This window comes from Arachis stenosperma, chromosome 3 (assembly GCF_014773155.1).
Source record: "Arachis stenosperma cultivar V10309 chromosome 3, arast.V10309.gnm1.PFL2, whole genome shotgun sequence".
Taxonomy (NCBI): Eukaryota; Viridiplantae; Streptophyta; class Magnoliopsida; order Fabales; family Fabaceae; genus Arachis; species Arachis stenosperma.
In genome coordinates this window covers 148,691,358-148,711,821 of record NC_080379.1, presented here as the reverse complement: position 1 = coordinate 148,711,821, position 20,464 = coordinate 148,691,358, and the positions used below count along the sequence as shown (strand labels likewise).

The window sequence follows — 20,464 nt, the reverse complement described above, 5'->3', positions numbered from 1 at the left end:
TTAACGCAAAATGCTTGTACACTTTTTTTAATTAATAGTAGCTAGATATAATTTTTTTCCCCTTTTAAAACAAACGGGGGAAAACGTTTTTTAAAACATAAAGGTCCTCACAGTCTATCATTAGCTACATCTTTTTGTATGATACTTACAATCCCAAAGTTATTAATATCTTCTACACAATTACATATCCATGTACATACTACTATACTATATCACAGGTTCATCATTACTATATATTTTTCACATCTCTAATGTTTCTAGAATAACATGCTACTAATCTGAAGATGAATGGATTGGATTACAAGAACAAAAATGGACTCTGAAGCTTATACCACCCACCCAAAGGAACAAGGTGAATGGCAATTCAAGGTTTCATACAATGTAGGTCTGCTTCAAATTCTTCCGACCACGCTTCCCTCTGGGATTTGCAGTAATCAAGGCATTCACAAGTTCAGAGTCCTCTTCGGTAATCAGTATATTTGCTTTGCTCGGGTCAGTCAGCAGCAGCTTCGCCACGAGATATCCTGCAATCGACCAAGTCTGAAACAGTCGCGATTGCTTTCCGATGAACCGAGATCTCTTTGTGTCATAGTATTCCGGCCACTTGTCTCTGGATATTCTTCTCTCAGCAATTTCAACAGCTTTTGCAGCAATGTGAGGTCTATTCATCTTTATGCATGCAACAGTGAGCTGCAATAATAGTGATTAAACAAAATCCTCAAACCTTCATAAAACTCAAACAGTGTAATTTATCACTAACTAATAAAATTATTGTTTGTGATGAGTGACTTGGCCAATATAGCTAACCTGCCATAGCAATGTTGGCCAGGAGCCTGCATTATGGTAGGACCAAGGCCTGTAAAAAAAAATAGAATGGCACAATAAAATCATTTGATGAACATTTCGATAAACCAGACATCGGAAAAGCACCATAGAAAAGATATAATACGTGTTCTTAGGATCGCTGCCTGTGATTATCTGCCACTCCTGACCTTCGAGAGCAGGGTAACAGATCTTGAATGGCATCTCTGCTACCAAATCCGACCATTTGGCTTCAATGAGGTCCAATATTGCATGTGATTGCTCCATGGTGGCCAAGCTGTTTACCACGGACCACAAGTTTCCAAGTGAAAAAAATCGAAAATCCATGTGAGCCGGTTGCAGGTTACCAATAAGATAACCTCCTTTGTTTGGCATCCATTCTACTAACCAAGGAGAAATCTGGTCTGGGTATATGTTGAACTTGTTAACTGCATCATATGAGTACTCCTCTGTCTTATACCGATAAATCTCATTTAACTTTTTCATATCAATCCAGTAATATTCTCTAATATGAAATGAAAGAGCTACTAGACGATTGTTCAATGCTCGTATAAGATCTGCTGATCCGTCTTCCGGAGTAAGCATCTCCCGAGCACAAAGTAAGGCAGAATAAAATAGTGCCTAGGGAAAAAAAATGAAGAAACAATAAACGCAATGGAATACGCATTGGAGAAGCTCACTTGATCACTATTTAATCTTTGTTGCAAACATTTAATACAAGATACTTCTCATAATAAAATAAGAAACTAATTTAGAATACATAAAATTCAATATTTTCCTATGATTAATACATTCTACATTATGAGGTTTTCTCCTTCCCACGAGATGAAAATTGATTCTCAAAGCTAGTCATAGAAATTAGTTTATTACAATGATAGGGATTTTAAAAGTTAAATGGATTCCAAAATCGAAACTCTCAGATAAAGTTAAAATTCTTTACTTTTGCCAACTGTGGCAGAAACAATTTGAAGTTTCACCTGTTAGCATGGGATGATATTAATATCAACCACTTACACATAATAATAGTTAGTAACAATTATAAACTAACATCATCAACACCTTATTATGAAAGAAGATAAAGCTCATTCTAATTAGAATAAGGGATAGGAATGTTGTTCATAAATCTTGCATAAGATAATCTGTTTCTTCTTCATGCCAAATAGCACATATAAAAACATCATTTTTGCTCTATAAGGAAATGCACAACCATGAATAAGCATAAAGTTTTCTTTTTTTATCTTTAAATAAGTACCAATTAATTAAAACTTATAATTGAAGAAAGACAGGAAATTCTCTGTACCTGAATCTCCAAAGGATGCCCGTGAATTCCCATTCTCCGATCTATCATGCAAGAACCATCAGTTACTAATAGCGTTGGAAACATGTCAAAACCATCGGCAAGGCACAATCTCAAAATCATCTTAATTCCTGTTTGCACATCAATCCTCTCCTGAACAGACAGATCACCGGAGCATTTTCCATAAGCTCGTAATAAAATAATCCACCACAATCCTAAAGATCACATAAGAAATAAGTTCAGAAATCTAAGGAATGTTATATTAAGTTTCTTCTGCCATTTAAAACAGAGTTTACTGAACTGAATAGTTATTTTACCGGAGTCAACTGGAGCGACACGGCCAATTGCTGCCTCACCAAAGTCAGGATCCAAAACCTCTTCTGTTGCAGAATCATCACCATCTAGAGGAACAGTCCTAACCTTAAAACTAGCAGGCATCAAACCTTGTCCAGGACTATGACAATCCATTGTTTTCTCCCAGCTCTGAAATTTAGATAAATGAATTCGAGCATATCAGAAATAAGACAGCTAAGATTCTGTGGTTCCCACTGGGTCAATTATATGCAATTAATGATCTAAAGAGGGGGAAAATGTTTTTAGCCAAATCAAGACAATGCACAAGGTGGAATCACTGTACTTCCACTTCAGCAAAATCTAATTAGGAATGTAATTCGACAAGGTTGTATTAAATGTTGCTAGGGCAAGTTATCAGGATCATAAGACTACTATGACTTTACCTGCAATTGAAGTGTATAAAGGATAAAATTGCGAACAATATCATGCTCTCCCTTCAATAGGAAAGCTATTCCAGAAGGAATGAAATCTCGAATGAAGACCTGGTCATAATTTAAAACATTGGAACTGGTTGGATCCTTTGCAGCAATAGTTCCTATAGGACTGCCACAATAATGAACTATAGATTCCCTTAGTAGATCCCATGCTTCTTCCTCAATGGAGAAGCTATCTGGGATAGTTCCATTTGCAATCTTAGATGTCAAAGCCTTTTCTTGTTTCAGTTGTTGAACATCTTGGAACTCAAGAATAGACTTTGCATTCGCCAAGTTGTTTACTGAATTTGATGTTTCAATATTATTCACAGACCATGCTCCATTTCCATCTCCTGCAGTTATGCCACTTGCACTCTCTGACTGCTGGCATTTGCATGTCTGAAACCATGACCCACTATAGTTCATATAATTGACCAAACTAACACCCATCGGTCGAAGTTGATGAGTTCTTCGTAACTGACTTAGAAGCATGCTAGAACATCTTATCGAATGCCTATGCCTTGGGGGTCTTTTCTTCACACATTTTACTTGAAATGTGGAATGTAATGTCAAATCCGAAGAGTTCACCAGGTGCTCACTATAACCAGTTTGAGTCACAGGCCTGCACAGAACCTGAACAACTGCCTTTGATGCTCCCAATGACATATCGCTTTGAAAGAAGGACCGTAACGGCTTAACTAAATATGCTACCTATATTCATTACATAAATTACATCAGAAACTACTTATGGAATATTCAGCAAAATTGGATGCCAACGAGAATCGAATCCATCTAGTAAATGATCGAAAAATAATCATATACTGCAATTTGTAAGAGAATGGAAGAAACACTATATCTTAAAGCCATATCTGGAATTTAAACTCATTCTTTTTCACACAAAAACACCCTGCAAAAAAACCGAGCGGAGTGATCAACATCAAATTTTCTCATAAACCAAGTAAAGATCACAGTCACAACAGAAAAGCATGCTCAACAGTTTCTCGATTAAGCATCTTAGCTGAAACTGAGCTAAATTTTTTTTTTTTAAAAAAAAAAAAGAAAAAGACAAAAAGTAGATGTTACCGTTGCCCAGAATTCAGCGAAAAGGGAATTTAACATTAAAATAAAAAATAATATATTATCTAAACAAAATCTTACAACACAATCAATTCAAATATCGACACATGAAGAGATGGAAATGGCAAGACGCATAAACAGATTTCATTACTAGAAAAAGGGGAAAAAAAAAAAGCAGCAGCATGACACGTGGAAGTGTGGTCCAAAGCATAATTCGTTGGTAGGAAGCAAAGACATGCGAGATTGAGAAAGCAGTCTCTTGTTCTGAATGAGCTAACCTTTGAGCCGATGGAGACTATGGTGGCTCGTACTCCTGGATCTTCAGATATTCTAATTACAAAAGACGTATCATCATAAAAAACCGCAAGTTAATGTGATGATGTCCCGTATCGGTTAACCCTTCTTCAGTTTTTCTTTTCCTATTTTTAAAGAAAAATGATTTCTTATCATATTATAATATCATGAATTATGATTTTTTTTATTTTTTAATAACAAAAAGTTATTCAGTATTCACTTTTCCCTCTATGGCACGTGACATTCTGACATTACCTCTGCGCCTCAAAAATAAATTAAAAGAAATTCAGGATTTTGTGCACCACAAAAAAATGCCGATCGGGGGATTTCTTGCAAACTCCAAGTCTTCATTAATTTTTTTTGTTTAATCAGACCCGGAAATTAAATTTATGGTTGTGGATTGAATCGGATCTCCTTCCTCTTAATCCAGCCCAATTCACTCATCAGTATTAATGCAGTACTGGGTTAATAAAAATGTAGAATTCAAGTCCCAGAAAACGAAAAAGAGGTGCTCTCCATCAGGGTGTGTGTGGTTGGAGGGAATACAAATATATTCTCAGGAATTTTGAGATGGGAATATTTTATTCTCATGTTTGGTTCAAGATATAAAAAATTATTCTCGGGTATGTTTTATTCTTTGGAATTAAAATCCAATCCATTTCATTCCCATCTCTCCCCTGGTTATCTTTCATTCCAATGGGAATGGAATGTGTATAATAAAGTGAAAAGACCAAAATGCCCTTATCAATTTCACTCCAACACTTCTTCTCAGATTTTTACTCCTCATTTCATCAGAAACCCAAACCCTAGCAGAGCCCCAATTTCATCGAAACTAAAACCTAGCCGAACTTCTTCCCCAAATTCATGGAGGCTCCACCAGTATTAGCACCGTCTCGCCGCCGATTTGAGTTTGCACGACCACCCCTCACCTTATTCTAGAAGAAAATTCACTTCAATCCTTCGTTTGCGTTCGTGTTCCATCATCGCAGCTCACGTCGGTTCACCGCCACTGTATGCTTGCCGTCGTCGCTGCTGCGCCTCTAGCCGGATCCTCCGCGTCGCGTGCTCGCGTTTGGTCTCTCTCCTCCATCAGTCTCTTGCTTGGTGTCGAGTTCGCCGTCGACGAGGAAGCTTTGCCACCGTTTCTCCAGTGCTTCGCATACGGTTCTCTCTCTCCCTTTGTCTCTCTTTCACTTTCGATCTCTCTCTCTTTCGATCTCTCTCTCTCTTGCCCTCTCTCACTTTCTTCTGTTGGTTGCAGGGGATACTAACTAAGAGCAAATTAGTTGCTATTGATGCTGGAAACAGGGGCTACCCTCTGAATAAGGTATGTAAGTTGATGATTACGATGTTTTTGATACCAAATTTATGATGATTTGATGATGACACTGATATGAGGTAGTTAACATCGTTGTTAAGTTTGCATAAGGTCACAAGTTGAAAAATTGTTTTCCACAGTGAGTGCTTTTAAGTTTGTGGTGTTTGAAATTTAAGGGGAGAAAATGAAGGTTAGATGGTGAATTGGTGATTGAGTTTTGGAGCACATAACCTAGTCATGTGTTTGCTGTTTTTCATTGTTTTTCAAGAACCAAAATTGCTTGCAATTCTTTTACTCTGCCAGATATTTGCAATTATGTCACTGAGACCTAAAAAAAGATAATTTTGTTTCATTACAATTTTGTTAGCTGAACTTGAATTTAATCAACTCAATTTAACTATTATGCTTTTGCATTCTTTTACTTGTGTTCTATTTAACTATGATGCTTTTGATTCTCTTTTGCTGATATCCTACAATCAAACTTCAAGCTGTTTTGGATTAGAATTGAAGTTCTCTAATTTGTATAAAGCATGTCTGCAGCATTCAATTTATTGGATATTACCTTTCATTAAAATTAAATGATGATATAGAATTTGCTGTTTGAATTTGCTACTAGTTCATAGATAGGTTCAATTTATTTCCTCTCTTTTGCTGAACAGATCTGCTACATATACTATCATCTACTCCTAGACATCCAAACCTCATTGAGCACACCAGTGAGAAAGCCAAGGAAGCTAAAGATATACAAGTGAGAAAACTAGTGGATTTGAATTTGTTAATGTTTCTTTCTTTGAATCTTACATAATATTTGTTATTTGTCCAAGTTACAGCATAGCTAAAAGAAGAAATATAATTATCAGGTAGTAGTAAGTAGTAACTTTTGGTGAATAGAGAGTTTGCACTTACTAAGTTAGTATTTTGTCTCATGTATCCTGTGTTCTTTATTTTAGTAAGTAGTAACTTTTGGTGAAAAAGAGGGTTGCAGATACTGTTTTAGACCTATTCCCATGTACCCAGTGCCTCTCTTCTTTTTTACTAAGAAAACTCTAACCTGGTTTTACTAATCATATGTTTCCTTTGGGGTGTGACATATTTCAACATGAGTGTTGCCATTGCATTTTTCTCTTCATATTTGTACAATGTCTTTATTGCCCATCCCTTCATAACAATACTACTCAGTATCATATTGATCTTGTCTCTGTCTGAAAACAAATTAAGACCTTAATTTTGATTCACTGGAGCAGTCAGCATACAATCTTTTTTAATAATTAATATATCTTTTTTTCCTTTATATATATAAGATAGAGTTATGTTAACATCTATTTCACTACTATAAAAATACAATGATCCTACCTAATCAAAGTAGAATCATATAGCCTTTATCTGAATTATCAGCAAATCTTGTATCTATATACTTAGTCGGCAGCATTTTGTTGTCATGCTCTACTGAAAAATAAAATAAAAAAAGGATGTAAATCTGGACCATTATATCCTATGATATGGTTTGAATGCATTTATCCATATCATTGTGCCAAAAATTAGCTAAGAATAATACAACGAACAATACAAGAAGCTTGAAGAACATATTGTGAACCCAGTTATCTGTAATGAATGCAGTTATAATCTCTCTGCTCTCATTAGGTGGCAAATTTTTTTTTTAAGGCCAGAGAAAGTTAAGACCGGGTGTCCAAGAGGGGCATCACAATATATAGTGTCAATATTATAGTCTTATAGTTCCTTGATTGACCAAACTATCATTCACAAATTTTAAATCGTGGCCAACTACAACAACTGTATCTATTCTCTAACCACACAAACGTCAAAAGTTTGATTTATATTTCAATTGACTAGCGGGGGTTGACCAAATCACACTACCCCAAAGTTTTTCAACTTGTCCTATTCGCATTATCATAATTTATATTATTATTATTATTAGCATTATCTCTTTGTGTTTAACTACAAGAGTTGCTGGTACTTCTTCATTATTCACATAAATTGAGCATGGTTTTCTTATGTAGCTTGTGTGCACCATCCATTTGGACAAAATTAAACTTTGAAATAAAAAATATTTATATATATCATATTCTTATATTATATATATAATCCTAAACTTGTCTTTTCTGGTTGTTTCCCACTGCATTGATATTGCTACCAGAAAGAAAAGAAAAGAAAAGTTATTTATATTCCTAAACTGGTCCTGCTTGATTTTTTTTGCAGAATGGATCCTAAACAGAAGATGAAAGTTATTGCCTGCTTGATTTTACATTTCGAATTAATGAATGACCTTATGGTTAAGTTGTTGATAATTTGCTATGTTTTGATTATATTGCAATTGAAGAAAAAGAAAAGAAAATGGAATGATAGTTATAGTAGGGAAGTAATAAGAGATGTTAGTGTTGATAGGATTATTTATTTTAGTGATCTAGCATGTATAGAAAACACAAGAATGGATAGATGTGCCTTTCATGCATTGTGTAACATGCTTAAAAGGGATGGAAGGTTAGAACCAAGTAGGAATATGGGTGTTGAAGAAATGGTTGCCATGTTTTTACATATTATAGCACATGACGTCAAAATTAGAGTAATAAAGAGACAATTTGTGAGATCTGAAGAAACAATTAGTAGGCGATTTAATGATGTATTGCTTGCTATTTTGAGATGTCATAATCTCTTACTGAAGAAACCTCAACCATTTAGCCAGGATAAAATGGATGAACGATGGAAATGGTTCAAGGTAATTTATCTTGCTAATGTTATTAAATCTCATATGGTTGGTGTTCTTTAGGATTGAGTTAATTGATCTTTGTTTTGGATTTTAGGATTGCCTAGGAGCCTTAGATGGTACTCATATCAAAGTCAATGTCCTTGAGGCTGATAAGCCTAGATATCGAAACAGAAAAGGTGACATAACAACCAATGTGCTTGGAGTGGTTGCTCCCGATATGCAATTTATCTACGTACTGGCGGGTTGGGAGGGTTCAGCTGCGGATTCTAGGGTATTGCGAGATGCACTATTTCGCAATGGGTTTAGTGTTCCCCAAGGTATTTTATCGAGACTTTAATATGTTATCAAAGTAACCATTTGATCTTTCATTAATTTTGTTCAATTGTGTATGTCACACTAGGTCATTATTACTTATGTGATGCTGGATACATGAATTGTGAAGGATTTTTGGCACCTTATAGAGGACAAAAATATCATTTGAGTGAGTTTAATCCACATAATCAACCTAGTACGGCCCAAGAACTTTTTAATATGAAACACTCACAAGCTAGAAATGTCATTGAAAGGGCATTTGGAGTATTGAAAGCAAGATGGGGAATTTTAAGAGGAAGGTCATTTTATCCTATTAAAACTCAAGGAAGAATTATAACTGCATGTTGCCTTTTGCATAATCACATTAGAAGAGTGATGGTTGTGGATCCTATTGATGAGATAGTAGATCAAAATATGCTTGGAGTAGATGGGGGGACGATCCACCATATTGAGACGAGCGATGCTTGGGGTAGATGGAGGGATCAACTTGCACAAGAAATGTGGAACCAATGGAGGAGAAGACATCATACACGATAATTATGTTCATTTTTCTATGTATAAGGCTGTCTATTGTAACATTGATTTCATTTTATTGATGTGGTTGCGTTCTTGTACAAGAGTTGTGCATGTATGCTTATTAGTGCAAGTAATTTTTTACTTTTGAGACTTCTTTGTAACTTTTATTTGGATAATAGTAATGCTTTTTTAGTAAATTTAATTGTGATAATGTTAATTTTAATTAAAGATATTTGTTATTAAGGGTATTTTAGTAAATTTAAAAAGATTAGAATCGATAATAATTTTAATTAAACCTATTTTTATTAAGGGCATTTTAGTAAATTTTTTATTAGAAGTATTTTTGTAAATTCAAAATGTAAAAAAGTAATAATTTTAATTAAACATATTGTATTAAGTGAAATTTTGGAATCAATAATAATTTAACTAAAGATATTTGATATTGGGATATTTTAGTAAATTTTAAAAAAAAATTAGAATAAAAAATAATTTTATTTAAATATATTTGATATTGGGAGTATTTAAGTAAATTTTTTAAAAAAATTAGAATCAATAATAATAGGAATATTAGGAATATGTTAGTAATAATTATTTTAATAATAATTATTTGATATTAAGAATATTTTAATAATTTAAAAAAATTTAGAATCAATAATAATTTTAGTTAAACATATTTGATATTAGGGTATTTAAGTAAATTCTAAAAAAATAAAATCAAGAATAATTTTATTTGAACATATTTAGTATTAAGGGTATTTTAATAAATTTAAAAAAATTAGAATCAATAAACAATTTAGCTAAAATATTTGATATTAGGGGTATTTTAGTAAATTCTAAAAAAAATTAGAATTAATAATAATTTTAGCTAAACATATTTATTATTAGGGGTATTTTAGTAAATTTATTATTAGAGATATTTTGTAAATTAAAAAAAATCAATGTAAAAAAAATAATATTTAATTAGCTTTATATTTATTTTTTAGTCATTAATATTTTAATTTGAATGAATAAGGGTAATTTTGACATATTACATAATATGACCAAGAAATTTAAACTCAACCAAACAAAAATTTATTCATCCCTAGGATTATTACATAACATTCCAAAATATTAAATTTTATAAACAAACATAGGTATCTTATATTCCAAGTAATCTTATTCCTAGACATTATATTCCTAGGAATGACATTCCTAGTAATAAAATTTAATCTTTGAACCACACACACCCTCAGGAAACAACAGATGGGCCGGGAAATAAAATATATTTCTTGAAAATACTATTTGTATTCTTGTATGGTACACACTACGCATTTTTTATTTAAATAAATAAAATAAATGTAATAATTACTAAAATAAATAATTATAAAATTAATTATCGATTTAAATTTTTTTACCTTATTTTGTTTATACGGTAAACGAGATGACATTTCATGTATCTCGATTGTCATCTCGTTTACAGTGTAAACGAGATAAAAGACGTCAGCATGACACGTGTATATTTTGTTTACACTGTAAACGAGATAGAAGAAGACAAATTCGATGTGACTATAAAAGAATGTGCAACCCTTGGCATTCTCCACAAATATTTCCTATCATTTTTTCTGTTTCGTTTTTCTCACGAAAATAAGTGTACAATGGCCAGATATAGTGTATACATAGTTGAGCTTGTTTATCCCAATTGTCATATGAGAAATGGCGATAACGAGGTGACATTTGAGTGCGAGAATCCGATATTATTTTGAACTCAGCGTGTGAATACGTTGTCAGATTTGAAGAGTTTGATATTGAGCAAGCTCGGTGGTACAGCAGTGAGGGAGATCGGAAGGGTAGGGTACAGGTTGCTGGCACCCATGGGTAACGGAATCTTCCGGTTTCGACTATTCTGATTTCAAGGGGATGAGCATGTGCAACTGATATTCAACATCCATGGGAGGATCATGACGGAATAGGTAATGGAGCTTTCCGCCGATGTGGGAGATAGTGGTCGTGGTGGTTCTGTACACTCGACCTATGTACAGGACGACCAACCTCTCGCACCATCGCCCATTCATGTCGCCATTCCAGTGGATGAGGCGGATGAGGGTGAGGAGGAGTCGGATGAAGATTACGTGGCGGATAGTGCGAACAGTGATTCTTCCGAAGGTGGCGATGAGGATGAGTTTGTGCCGGAGACGCCTGCCCAGACTATGGTGCGCCATGTGCTGCCTCCGCCTCACCCAATTCCGACGCTATCGACGGTGCCAAGTCACTATCACAGTCTGGATCTGGACGCCATGCATGAGAGGACTCCGTTTTCTGACACGGGTGAAGAGGATTACCACCTAGATGGCGGGCTAGAGTTTCGGGTTGGCCACAGGTTCAAAAGCTGAGAGGCAATGTTCAGGGTGTGAAGAACTACAGTATCCGCAGGAGTGCTGAGTACCGGGTTATCGAATCGGACCGGTTAAAGTACCATGTGCAGTGCTATCAAGCTGACAATAGGTGTTAATGGAGCCTTCGTGTGGCCCTTCGGCAGAACCTCAGATACTGGTAAGTTCGACTTTAATTGTGCTTTTGAGTACTTCTGTATGATATATTACGTGGGTTTGAGATATGGCTGAAGCAATACTGTTATGTTGTGTTCAGGGAGGTTCGGAGGGTTGGTGGAGCGCACAGTTGTCTAGCACCCACCATGTCTCATGACCATTGTCAGTAGACTCTCCATGCAAACTCTAACAAAAGGTTATAGATATAATAGACAGCCACCCAATGTAGCTTGGAAAAATATAGGTATACAATAACTATATTCCACAAACCACTTATAAACTGACTTGTTTTCTACATATAATATAATCGAAAGCTTATAATATCTTTTATTAAATGACTAACCTCATCGAATCGTAATCGGTCAATCGAAACCCTCCAATGTAGGACCTTGGCATCATGCTGATCCCTGCTCTACTGCTGCAATCCAACAAACTTGACACATTCCAAGAGAATATATATAGTTCGTTAAGTAACATCCCATAAGAATGGACAACAATATTTAAATCAAATACATAAATAAACATTTGTTACCTCATAGCCAGAGGATACTGGTAGATCCCTCTATCTGGTGGACACCACTGAAAAAATCTCTGATAAATCTCGGGCATCATTAGCAAAGTGCAGCCGGTGATGTTCGTGATGCCCCGCTATGCCACCGAACAAAGTGACTAGTACGTCTAGGCCAACACAGCCGGTCCCAAGAAAATGCCCTTCACTCCCCGAAGTCCCGGAGAAGAGGGAGCCATCGCAGATGCACCAGGTTGTTGGACTTGTCAGTCATCAGATATCCTCCTATCAATAACACAATATAGCACCTGGCGTACTGTTGGAGGGTCTCCAGGTCATCTATCGGGGGCCATCTAGCGGACATACTCCCGTAGCCACACAAGCTTGAGCGTGAAGGACTCTTTCCTCTGCGCAGCCTGCTGTGCTGCCACCAAAGGCCTGGCACCCAACAGCTGCTCCACCATCGCCCACGTCTCTGTGTGGTACCACCTACCGAAGTCACGGAAGCACTCCCCAACGGGGTTACCATGTACGCGTAGGTCTAGGTGGTACACCATGTCCTGCAAAGTGATAGTGACCTCACTCCACAGGAGATGAAACATGTGCGTCTCCGGACGCCATCGCTCTACAAGTGCCGAGATTAGGGAATTGTCAAGAGTGAAGTCCCTGAGCAGCACCGTGTCGCTGAATCTGGCCTTAGCCAGATACGGGACGATGGCGCCGAGTGGAGGAAGGGTATGGCTAACTCGCCGGGGCAGTAGAAGGCGAGGCCTCTGAAAAATAAAAAAATCAGCCTTATAAAGAAATAAGCATAAAATGATTTCTTATTTATTTCTGACAATTTCCTCTAGTTTCGTAAATATGTCAATTTACTATTATATACCAAAAAATTACAGTTAAATAAATATTCATTTATAAATTACATCTACTTCTACTTACGAACATATTTCTATGTTTCTAACTTACATACATTTCTAGATTACAAATTGCATACTAACCAAACCCTAACTAGAACGTTATAAACGGTAACAACCTAATACAAGAAAAATACAGTTCGAAACTAATAATTATTTCGTAACAACCTTCCACAAGGAAATAGAGCTCTAAGTTCCTCCTAGAGACCTACTACTAAAGCTGCAAACTACGTTCTTTTTCTTCGCAACTACCCTAACCATGGCCACATACTTAGATTAAACAAACAAAACAAAACTAACGTCAAAGTCAGACGCCCCGGCATAATGTGACATCTCGTTCAGCCAGTTGATGTCTCCGTCATTCCCCGCCTGGCCTGCCATCACAGTGTGATTCTAAAATAGGGTGAAAAAGGGTTAAAAGATAGGAAAAAATGGTTAATAAAGTCAAACTGGGGCCCGAAATGATGCTGTGAATGACTTCCTCTTATAGGCGTAGACAGGCCTTATCTCATTTACATTGTAAACGAGATAGGCATGCATGTATGTCGTTTATAGTGTAAACAAGATATACATGTATTATGCTGACGTGTCTTATCTCGTTTACACTGTAAACGATATACATGGAGTGTCATCTCGTTTACAGTGTAATTAATTAATTTAAATCGGTAATTAATTTTATAATTATTTATTTTGGTAATTATTACATTTATTTTATTTATTTAAATAAAAAATCCTACACACTACACTACCTCTATGTACTAACATATTAACAAGGTTTTGCTACAGTATAGAAACACATATAGTTATACACATGTAGAAAACACGTGTTGCATAACTATTTGTTGTCCGATGACTCCAACATGCTTGTTCCACATATGATTTAACAGATGGGGTCAGACTTGTGGGAGACAAAAGCTGAAAGGCTATTAGGAGGTGGTCAGAAGTTGCAGTATATTAAACTATTAATTAAAAAGGTTGCAGTGGATTAGTAATTAGTTAAATGATTTATTGAATGGTATAAAAAACATAATGAATTCATTGTTTTTATTGCGGGTCGTGGGTCATTGATGAGCGGATAATTTATACGCTTTTTGACATTGTTTTTAGGTAATTTTTAGTATGTTTAGTCATCTTTTTAATATATTTTTATTAGTTTTTATACAAAAATCACATTTCTAGACTTTACTATGAGTTTGTGTGTTTTTCTGTGATTTCAGGTATTTTCTGGCTAAAATTGAAGGACCTGAGCAAAAATCTGATTCAGAGGCTGAGAAAGAACTGCAGATGCTGTTGGATTCCGACCTTCCTGCACTCGAAGTGGATTTTCTGGAGCTAAATGAGAATAAATTAGATTTTCATAATTTGTTCTAGTTTATCACCAAACAGAATACAAGAATACAAAATTTTGTGTCTCTGTCCATCAGTGTCTTGTCCTGTCCTATTCAGTCTTGTCATGTCCTGTTCTCAGAAACAAACGCAGCCTAGCATATGGACTAACATCTTTTTAATTGTTTTTTTTTGAAAGATTAAATATTTTTTTAATATTACAAAAAAATAATATTTTTAGTATTAGTATTGAAAAACAAAAATACTATTTTATTTTTAAAATTATTTAATTATATTAAAAATTAAAATTTGATGTTTATTTTAAAATATTAAAATTCCAGAAAGAGTTTACTTATATAAAAAAAAGAAATTGCAATTTTTTAATATAGTTTGACAAATATAGGTTGACAAATTTTTGTTAATAAGAATTTTTTAATAAATTAATTAAAGTAATTATTTATTTAGATATTTTTTGAAATATTTACATTTTTTCTTTTATTAATACACATATCTTTTTAAAATTTAAAATATTTTAAGAATTATATATCAATAATTTATTTATTTATTACAATAATTTGAATTGGAATGGATGGAAAAATAAATTTAAATTGATGTAATATAAATTTTATTATTTTGAATAAAATTAATTGGTCTAATAAAAAAAAGAAAAGACATATAAAAAAAACTTAATTGAATTTGGTTATAAAAATAATTTGATCATATAATATTTTTTATTTTTTATTATTTATCTCATTAGAAATGATAATGATATAAATAATAAAAAATATACATATTTTTTTATAATATATATCAATAAATAAATTATTTATTTAAAAAAATGTCTAAAATAAAAAAAGCTTAAATCCAATAAAAATGAAAAATGAAAAATGACAAGAACATGTAACAAATTTGTAAATCTTCTACACAAAAAAATTTATATTAATATATTTACAATTCCACCCCAAATTTATTTTAAATTTTTCTAAGCATCTTGATCTTTTAAAGACTATTAGATACTTTCACCATATTAGACTCTTCCATAATTAATTGGTCATACTAAGACTGGACTTTCAGTTTTAATCAACAAAGTCATGTTGACAAAGAAAATTTGTCTGTCAACTTAAAATATGAAACAAGATAAATAAGCCATATTTCTTTATTTCTTGAGACAGTACGGAATAGCAAAACCGACGACGCTGTATTTCCAATTTCCAGAAAACTGAACCATTCAATAGAGAAGTTTCAAAAGTCTAGTCCAAAATCAATTATGACATACAAATAATACATTTTGTTGAGTTATATTTCCTAAAAAGTCAAACTCTCATGAGGTGCAATTCAATTTCTCAATGACTCGAAAGTCTTGTATGTTTTCGGGAGAGAATTCTACAAGGACATCTTCCAGTTGACGAGCTCCATATTCAATCCCTGCATTCCTCATATTGACTTGCGACTTAGCAAGCACATAATACTCCTGCCTCCTCAGCTTTCATCATCAAAATTAAACAAACTGGGTTCTGAATCATCTCATCTAACAACTCATGTTTTGCGGCGTGGCTAATCATCAATTAAAACTTGCCCCCAAAAGAAGATAAAATATATAACATAAACTGCTAACTTAATACATGTGTGGCCGGTATTACAAAGGTGACCTGAGCTTACGCTAGACCCTTTCCAACTCAGTCTTGTGTTTGTCCATTTGCTCTTTCAACTCTTTTTTCCACTCCAGAACTAAACTTTCTTGTTTCTTTATCAGCTCATTTTTCCTGTCAAGTTCTTCTTCCATGAGAGTGATATCCTGCTTCAACAAGATATACAAGAGAAGTAACTATAATGATATAACCCGTTCAGTGGGTGTAAGAGCATTAAAGTACTGCAGTCACCACCATACCTTTCTAAGCATTTCAACTTTAGTCGGCTTATCCTCACGTTGCAGACTAATAAAATGAAGCTGTAACTTCTTGGCAGCCTCCATAAAATCTCTAGCATACCTATCCACATCAACTGATAAAAAACCATCCAAAAGATGAAAGCAAGTTAGGTTACATAATATGTTTATCTCATCATGCATTGCAAAATGAGAAAACCATTTGAGTCCCTTCTTGACAAGTACCAAAAATTCATTTTCAATTAATTCTGGGTATCGACACTTAGCAGCCCCCACTTTCACATTTCTTCCTGTGAAATTACTTGGTCTAATTCCATTTAGACTGAGATGGCTTTGCAAATAACTCTATTTGAATTCCATTTCATTTAATATTTTCATTCCCTATGTTTTCTTTTTTATCAGGATCTTGTAAAAGAAATAGTGAATGTGGGAGATAAGATTTTGTTGTTTTCACAGTTTCATTTAATATTCATTCACAAAACTATGAAAACATGGAACACGGGAAACAAATCAGTAATATCCTACAACATATGTTCGAAAAACAATCTTAAATGATAAAGTTAAATGACTTGGTGTGTAGTATGTACATATATGTATGTATCTATGTCCAGAAAACCCTCTCTAACGATACCTAAATGGTTTCACTGTTAAGAATTATTTCGGAGGCATTTTACCCACATTTTCTTCTTAATTTAGTTTGAATAGATGATCAGTAATATAAGCAATTCCTTGAGTCTTGACTACTATATCTTCTTCTGACACACATGGTGCTCTACTCAGTGCAAAATTTTATAAACACTGGAGTGCAGGACAATAAAATAGAATAGCTTGTTAAAAAATCAATCTATTCTGTGAAAAAAAAAATCACAATTGCTCTTTTTCAGTAAAAACACGTCCCAATTTAAATTGTTAATGATCATTTACACCCTACCCAAAAAAAAAGGACAGAAACATTTGACATAGTGATACAGAAGTACGGGAATGTTGGAATGAAAAGGGTTCGTAGTAACTGACTCTGATGGGAAGGGTGGGGAGAACGGTCAATAGCTTGAAGTTCACGGGCAGGCAAACAGGGAAGCAAAGCAGCCTCCAAAGCCATAACAGAAGAAACCATATCATCCTTTGTAGAAGCAGCGGGAGAAGATGCTAGTTGCTGATCAACCCCCTGCTGTTGTTGCTCACCTAATTGCCGATCACCCATTTACCCCTGTAAGAAGTCTGATTCTTCAAAGATATTGCAGAGTGCAGTTTCAATTGAAGTGATGTAGTTTTGAGCAAGGTTGTGAAAACCGGACCGATCATCAAACTGCTCTAGTCACTGGTTTACTGGTCCAACTGCTCTAACCGTGGTTCAACCGAAAAAACCGTTCCATAATAAAATAATAAATAAATTATAAATAAACATCCTAAATATCTTTGAAATTTAAAACCCTACATAAAATATTACCAACTAAATGTAATTAATCATCAAAATATGCAATGACTTGCTGCAAATTTGTTGACAATTAACATAATTATACTTCCATTAAAAATAGCTGGATTGAATTACAATGCACAAGTTAAAGATAGAGAATATTGTCTTAATGTAGCTAAGTCCAAAAGTAAAACAAAAAATGATAGTGTTGCACAATAAACGCACAATAAACACACAACAGAGCCTGAAACAAACACACAAAAGAGGCTGAAACAAAAACACAACAAAGCCTGAAACAAAAAAAATCAAACACGGAGGAGGGGTAGCAAGTCGGCGGAGATCAAGAACAGGGACAGTGCAACCAAACAATGAACAAAACAATGAAAACAGAATTTTTTTATAACAGAACAATCAAAACATGAATCATACAATCACTAATTGCAAATTTTTTTCTTCAAAAAAACAGAACAATGAAAACATGAAGCATATAATAAATCAAAAGATCACCAATTGCAAATTTTTTAATAAGAACAGAAGTTAGAACAGTGAAAAATGAAGAAAGATTAACAGTTTTCAACCCAATTTTAACAAAGCTCATCACAATGATTAACAAAAAAAAAAACAATGAAGGAACAGTGAATCAGTAATAGACAGAAACAGACAGTAAAGCAGTAATAGAGTTATCAATTTAAAATTTATCATCAAATACAATCAGTGAGCAAAACCAGTCAACCAAGTACTACTGACTAGGCATTCGGGAAAAAAAAGAGAATCAAAAGAACATTTAAATCACAGCAAAAACACAACAACAAAGTGAAGAATACCCAAACCAAAGAACCTTCAATCACAGCTTAAATCAAGAACAGAAAATCACAACAAAAACAAAAAAATTAAAAGTAACAGAAGAAAAACAGAAACAACAACACAAGAACAATTAGCAAATTAACAAGTTCACAATAACAGTTAAAATTTACCAGAAGAACACTAATGCAAGTGGAATCATCATGCTAATATGTTTTCCGCAAAGATGCTATTTGTGCAGCTAAATTTCCTAATTACTAAGATCCAATTATTCTAATTTCACATGCAATCAACTTACTAAGTTTCTAAAAGCTAGAAATTATAAAACCAACCAGAAATATGGTTAAAGCATTTCATCAAACATGTTGAGTGTGGTAAAATTAAAACGAAACAAGAGAATTCAAAGCTTAATATCAATGTGATAGAGAAGAGAACATAACTATTGTAACTTTAATTCAGTCTATGAAAAAATCCAAACCACTGCCAAATCAAATAGTTACTTATTGTAATGGAAATCAGAAGTTGCAGAGTTTGAAGCAGAGTATTGGTGTTGTGTGAGTGTATTGTCTGGTGGTGGGTTTAGGGAACTCACGGCGGCGACAAAAGAGAGCAGTTCGACGGCTAGGAGGAGCGCACGGGTTGGTCGCAGAGTTTGAAGCAGAGCAACGTGGCTTCCAGACGCGAATGCGACCTCGAACGGTGAACACCGAGCGAACGTGAACGGCGAAGAACGCGAACGAAGACGACAGCTGAACGAAAACCCGAACGTGAACTGCACACAAACGGCGACGGAAGCGCGGCTGAGCAGACAAAGACGACGGACCCCGAGCTCGAGGAAGCAGCCGCGACCGGTGACAGCGAACAGGGGTTGAAGACTTGGAGCACGAGGGAAGCTAGATGGACGGACGGATGGCGAACTTTGAGTGCGATGGACGGCGGCAGTATGCCACTCCTTGCGACGGTGGTGTAGGCTTACAGTGCTAGGGTTTTTTGGCTGGGTTTGTGTGATTTCTTTCTGAATGAAAGAAAGAAAGGGACAAAGGGAGAAAGAAACGAAGGAGCTTCCGTTTTTGTGTAAACCGGGCTGGTTTCGGTTCGGTCCGATCGGCCGATTTTTGGCCAGTTTAACGGTTTCTCAATGGTTTTCTAAACAACGGTTTTACATGCCTGACTGGATTGTTAGTGTTGTCATTTCGCGGTTGAACTGGTCCAACCGGCCGGTCCGATCCGGTTTTTAAAACATTGGTTTTGAGTCGTAGTTTCTGGTGCGGAATGACCGAAACCCTAGTAGAGGATCTCTGTTTCGAGAAATTTGATTGGATCAGGTCACTAGTTTGGGCCACAAACCCACCAATCAGCACGGCAGCGGAACACGATTCCACCTTCTTCCCCAACGACTCCACGCTTCGGCAGCTCCTCCGTGCCGCACAACAGAATCGCGACGGTACTGCCTTAGTTTCCTTTTGAGTTCTGACTTTGCATTTTGGGTCAATATGTGCTTCTGACTTCTGAGTTCTGACTTTTGCCCTGACTTCCCTTTGCATCCGACCCAATTGGGGATATTGAGCTTTCAAGTGGGTTTCGTTTGGATTTGCCTTTGAAATCCCGTTTGGGCTACGAAAAAGGATTAGTTGGGTTTCGATAACTATAAATCCAGCTCCCTTCTCTGACCAAATAGAATCGAGTTCCCCAATTACCAAAAAAGGAATCGAGTCCCCTTAAAGATTTTTTTTTAACAAATAAATCTTTGTATATATATATAAATCGGATGTCTGCACTTAATGATGGAGTTGACATGGCATACTCCGAAAAATATTTTTCGATTTAATTATGTTAACTCATTCAATACAATCAGCTAATTGATTTGATTAGATATTTAAATATTAATATAATTTATTATAATATATATTACTTAATTAATTTTACTACATTAATTGTAATTTATTATATTAGTTAATTAATT

General features: G+C 34.8%; 4 protein-coding genes across 6 annotated transcripts; 1 reads left to right on the top strand and 3 right to left on the bottom strand.

The window, feature by feature from the left end:
* Positions 1 to 4,425, bottom strand: LOC130970336 (neutral/alkaline invertase 3, chloroplastic-like). 2 transcript variants are annotated; one of them, XM_057896395.1, is made up of 7 exons: positions 4,242 to 4,425; positions 2,857 to 3,597; positions 2,437 to 2,602; positions 2,123 to 2,334; positions 950 to 1,443; positions 808 to 856; positions 1 to 690 (listed from the first exon to the last, which is right to left on the bottom strand). In XM_057896395.1, exons 2-7 carry the CDS (start codon positions 3,550 to 3,552, stop codon positions 373 to 375), a joined length of 1,935 nt encoding a protein of 644 aa, XP_057752378.1. In that variant the 5' UTR covers positions 3,553 to 3,597; positions 4,242 to 4,425; the 3' UTR covers positions 1 to 372. The 2 variants fall into 2 exon arrangements, with proteins under 2 accessions (XP_057752378.1, XP_057752379.1); XM_057896396.1 differs by having other exon boundaries at positions 2,857 to 3,793; positions 4,242 to 4,379.
* A 387-nt stretch (positions 4,426 to 4,812) lies between these two features.
* LOC130968039 (protein ALP1-like) lies at positions 4,813 to 9,306 on the top strand. The gene is made up of 6 exons (XM_057893120.1): positions 4,813 to 5,421; positions 5,519 to 5,584; positions 6,235 to 6,323; positions 7,793 to 8,309; positions 8,395 to 8,617; positions 8,701 to 9,306. The coding sequence occupies exons 4-6, from the start codon at positions 7,794 to 7,796 to the stop codon at positions 9,147 to 9,149; spliced, it is 1,188 nt and encodes a 395-aa protein (XP_057749103.1). The 5' UTR covers positions 4,813 to 5,421; positions 5,519 to 5,584; positions 6,235 to 6,323; position 7,793; the 3' UTR covers positions 9,150 to 9,306.
* Positions 9,307 to 12,514: 3,208 nt separating this feature from the next.
* LOC130966878 (protein MAIN-LIKE 1-like) lies at positions 12,515 to 13,615 on the bottom strand. The gene is made up of 3 exons (XM_057891701.1): positions 13,526 to 13,615; positions 13,376 to 13,468; positions 12,515 to 12,934 (listed from the first exon to the last, which is right to left on the bottom strand). Exons 1-3 carry the CDS (start codon positions 13,613 to 13,615, stop codon positions 12,515 to 12,517), a joined length of 603 nt encoding a protein of 200 aa, XP_057747684.1.
* A 1,958-nt stretch (positions 13,616 to 15,573) lies between these two features.
* Positions 15,574 to 20,103, bottom strand: LOC130970544 (mediator of RNA polymerase II transcription subunit 28). Of its 2 annotated transcripts, none has more exons than XM_057896660.1 (4): positions 19,094 to 20,103; positions 17,301 to 17,626; positions 16,290 to 16,402; positions 15,574 to 16,196 (listed from the first exon to the last, which is right to left on the bottom strand). In XM_057896660.1, the coding sequence occupies exons 2-4, from the start codon at positions 17,485 to 17,487 to the stop codon at positions 16,062 to 16,064; spliced, it is 435 nt and encodes a 144-aa protein (XP_057752643.1). In that variant the 5' UTR covers positions 17,488 to 17,626; positions 19,094 to 20,103; the 3' UTR covers positions 15,574 to 16,061. The 2 variants fall into 2 exon arrangements, with proteins under 2 accessions (XP_057752643.1, XP_057752642.1); XM_057896659.1 differs by having other exon boundaries at positions 15,575 to 16,196; positions 17,301 to 17,621.
* Between the last annotated feature and the right edge of the window lie 361 nt (positions 20,104 to 20,464).

Bases quoted from the DNA above. Each gene is read 5' to 3' on its own strand.
- LOC130970336 (XM_057896395.1), bottom strand. From the start codon at position 3,552: ATGTCATTGGGAGCATCAAAGGCAGTTGTTCAGGTTCTGTGCAGGCCT. The intron at 2,335-2,436 runs GTAAAATAACTA...TGTGATCTTTAG, and splicing joins TGTCGCTCCAGTTGACTCCG to GATTGTGGTGGATTATTTTA. The intron at 857-949 runs GTATTATATCTT...TTTTTTTTACAG, and splicing joins GGCAGCGATCCTAAGAACAC to GCCTTGGTCCTACCATAATG.
- LOC130968039 (XM_057893120.1), top strand. From the start codon at position 7,794: ATGGATCCTAAACAGAAGATGAAAGTTATTGCCTGCTTGATTTTACAT. The intron at 8,310-8,394 runs GTAATTTATCTT...TTTGGATTTTAG, and splicing joins AACGATGGAAATGGTTCAAG to GATTGCCTAGGAGCCTTAGA. The intron at 8,618-8,700 runs GTATTTTATCGA...ATGTCACACTAG, and splicing joins TGGGTTTAGTGTTCCCCAAG to GTCATTATTACTTATGTGAT.
- LOC130966878 (XM_057891701.1), bottom strand. From the start codon at position 13,615: ATGCATGCCTATCTCGTTTACAATGTAAATGAGATAAGGCCTGTCTAC. The intron at 13,469-13,525 runs GTTTGACTTTAT...ACCCTATTTTAG, and splicing joins CAGCATCATTTCGGGCCCCA to AATCACACTGTGATGGCAGG. The intron at 12,935-13,375 runs GTTAGTTTTGTT...TTTATTTTTCAG, and splicing joins CCGGGGCGTCTGACTTTGAC to AGGCCTCGCCTTCTACTGCC.
- LOC130970544 (XM_057896660.1), bottom strand. From the start codon at position 17,487: ATGGGTGATCGGCAATTAGGTGAGCAACAACAGCAGGGGGTTGATCAG. The intron at 16,403-17,300 runs GTCAGTTACTAC...GTTTTTTATCAG, and splicing joins TCCCCACCCTTCCCATCAGA to TTGATGTGGATAGGTATGCT. The intron at 16,197-16,289 runs GTATGGTGGTGA...TTGTTGAAGCAG, and splicing joins AAGTTGAAATGCTTAGAAAG to GATATCACTCTCATGGAAGA.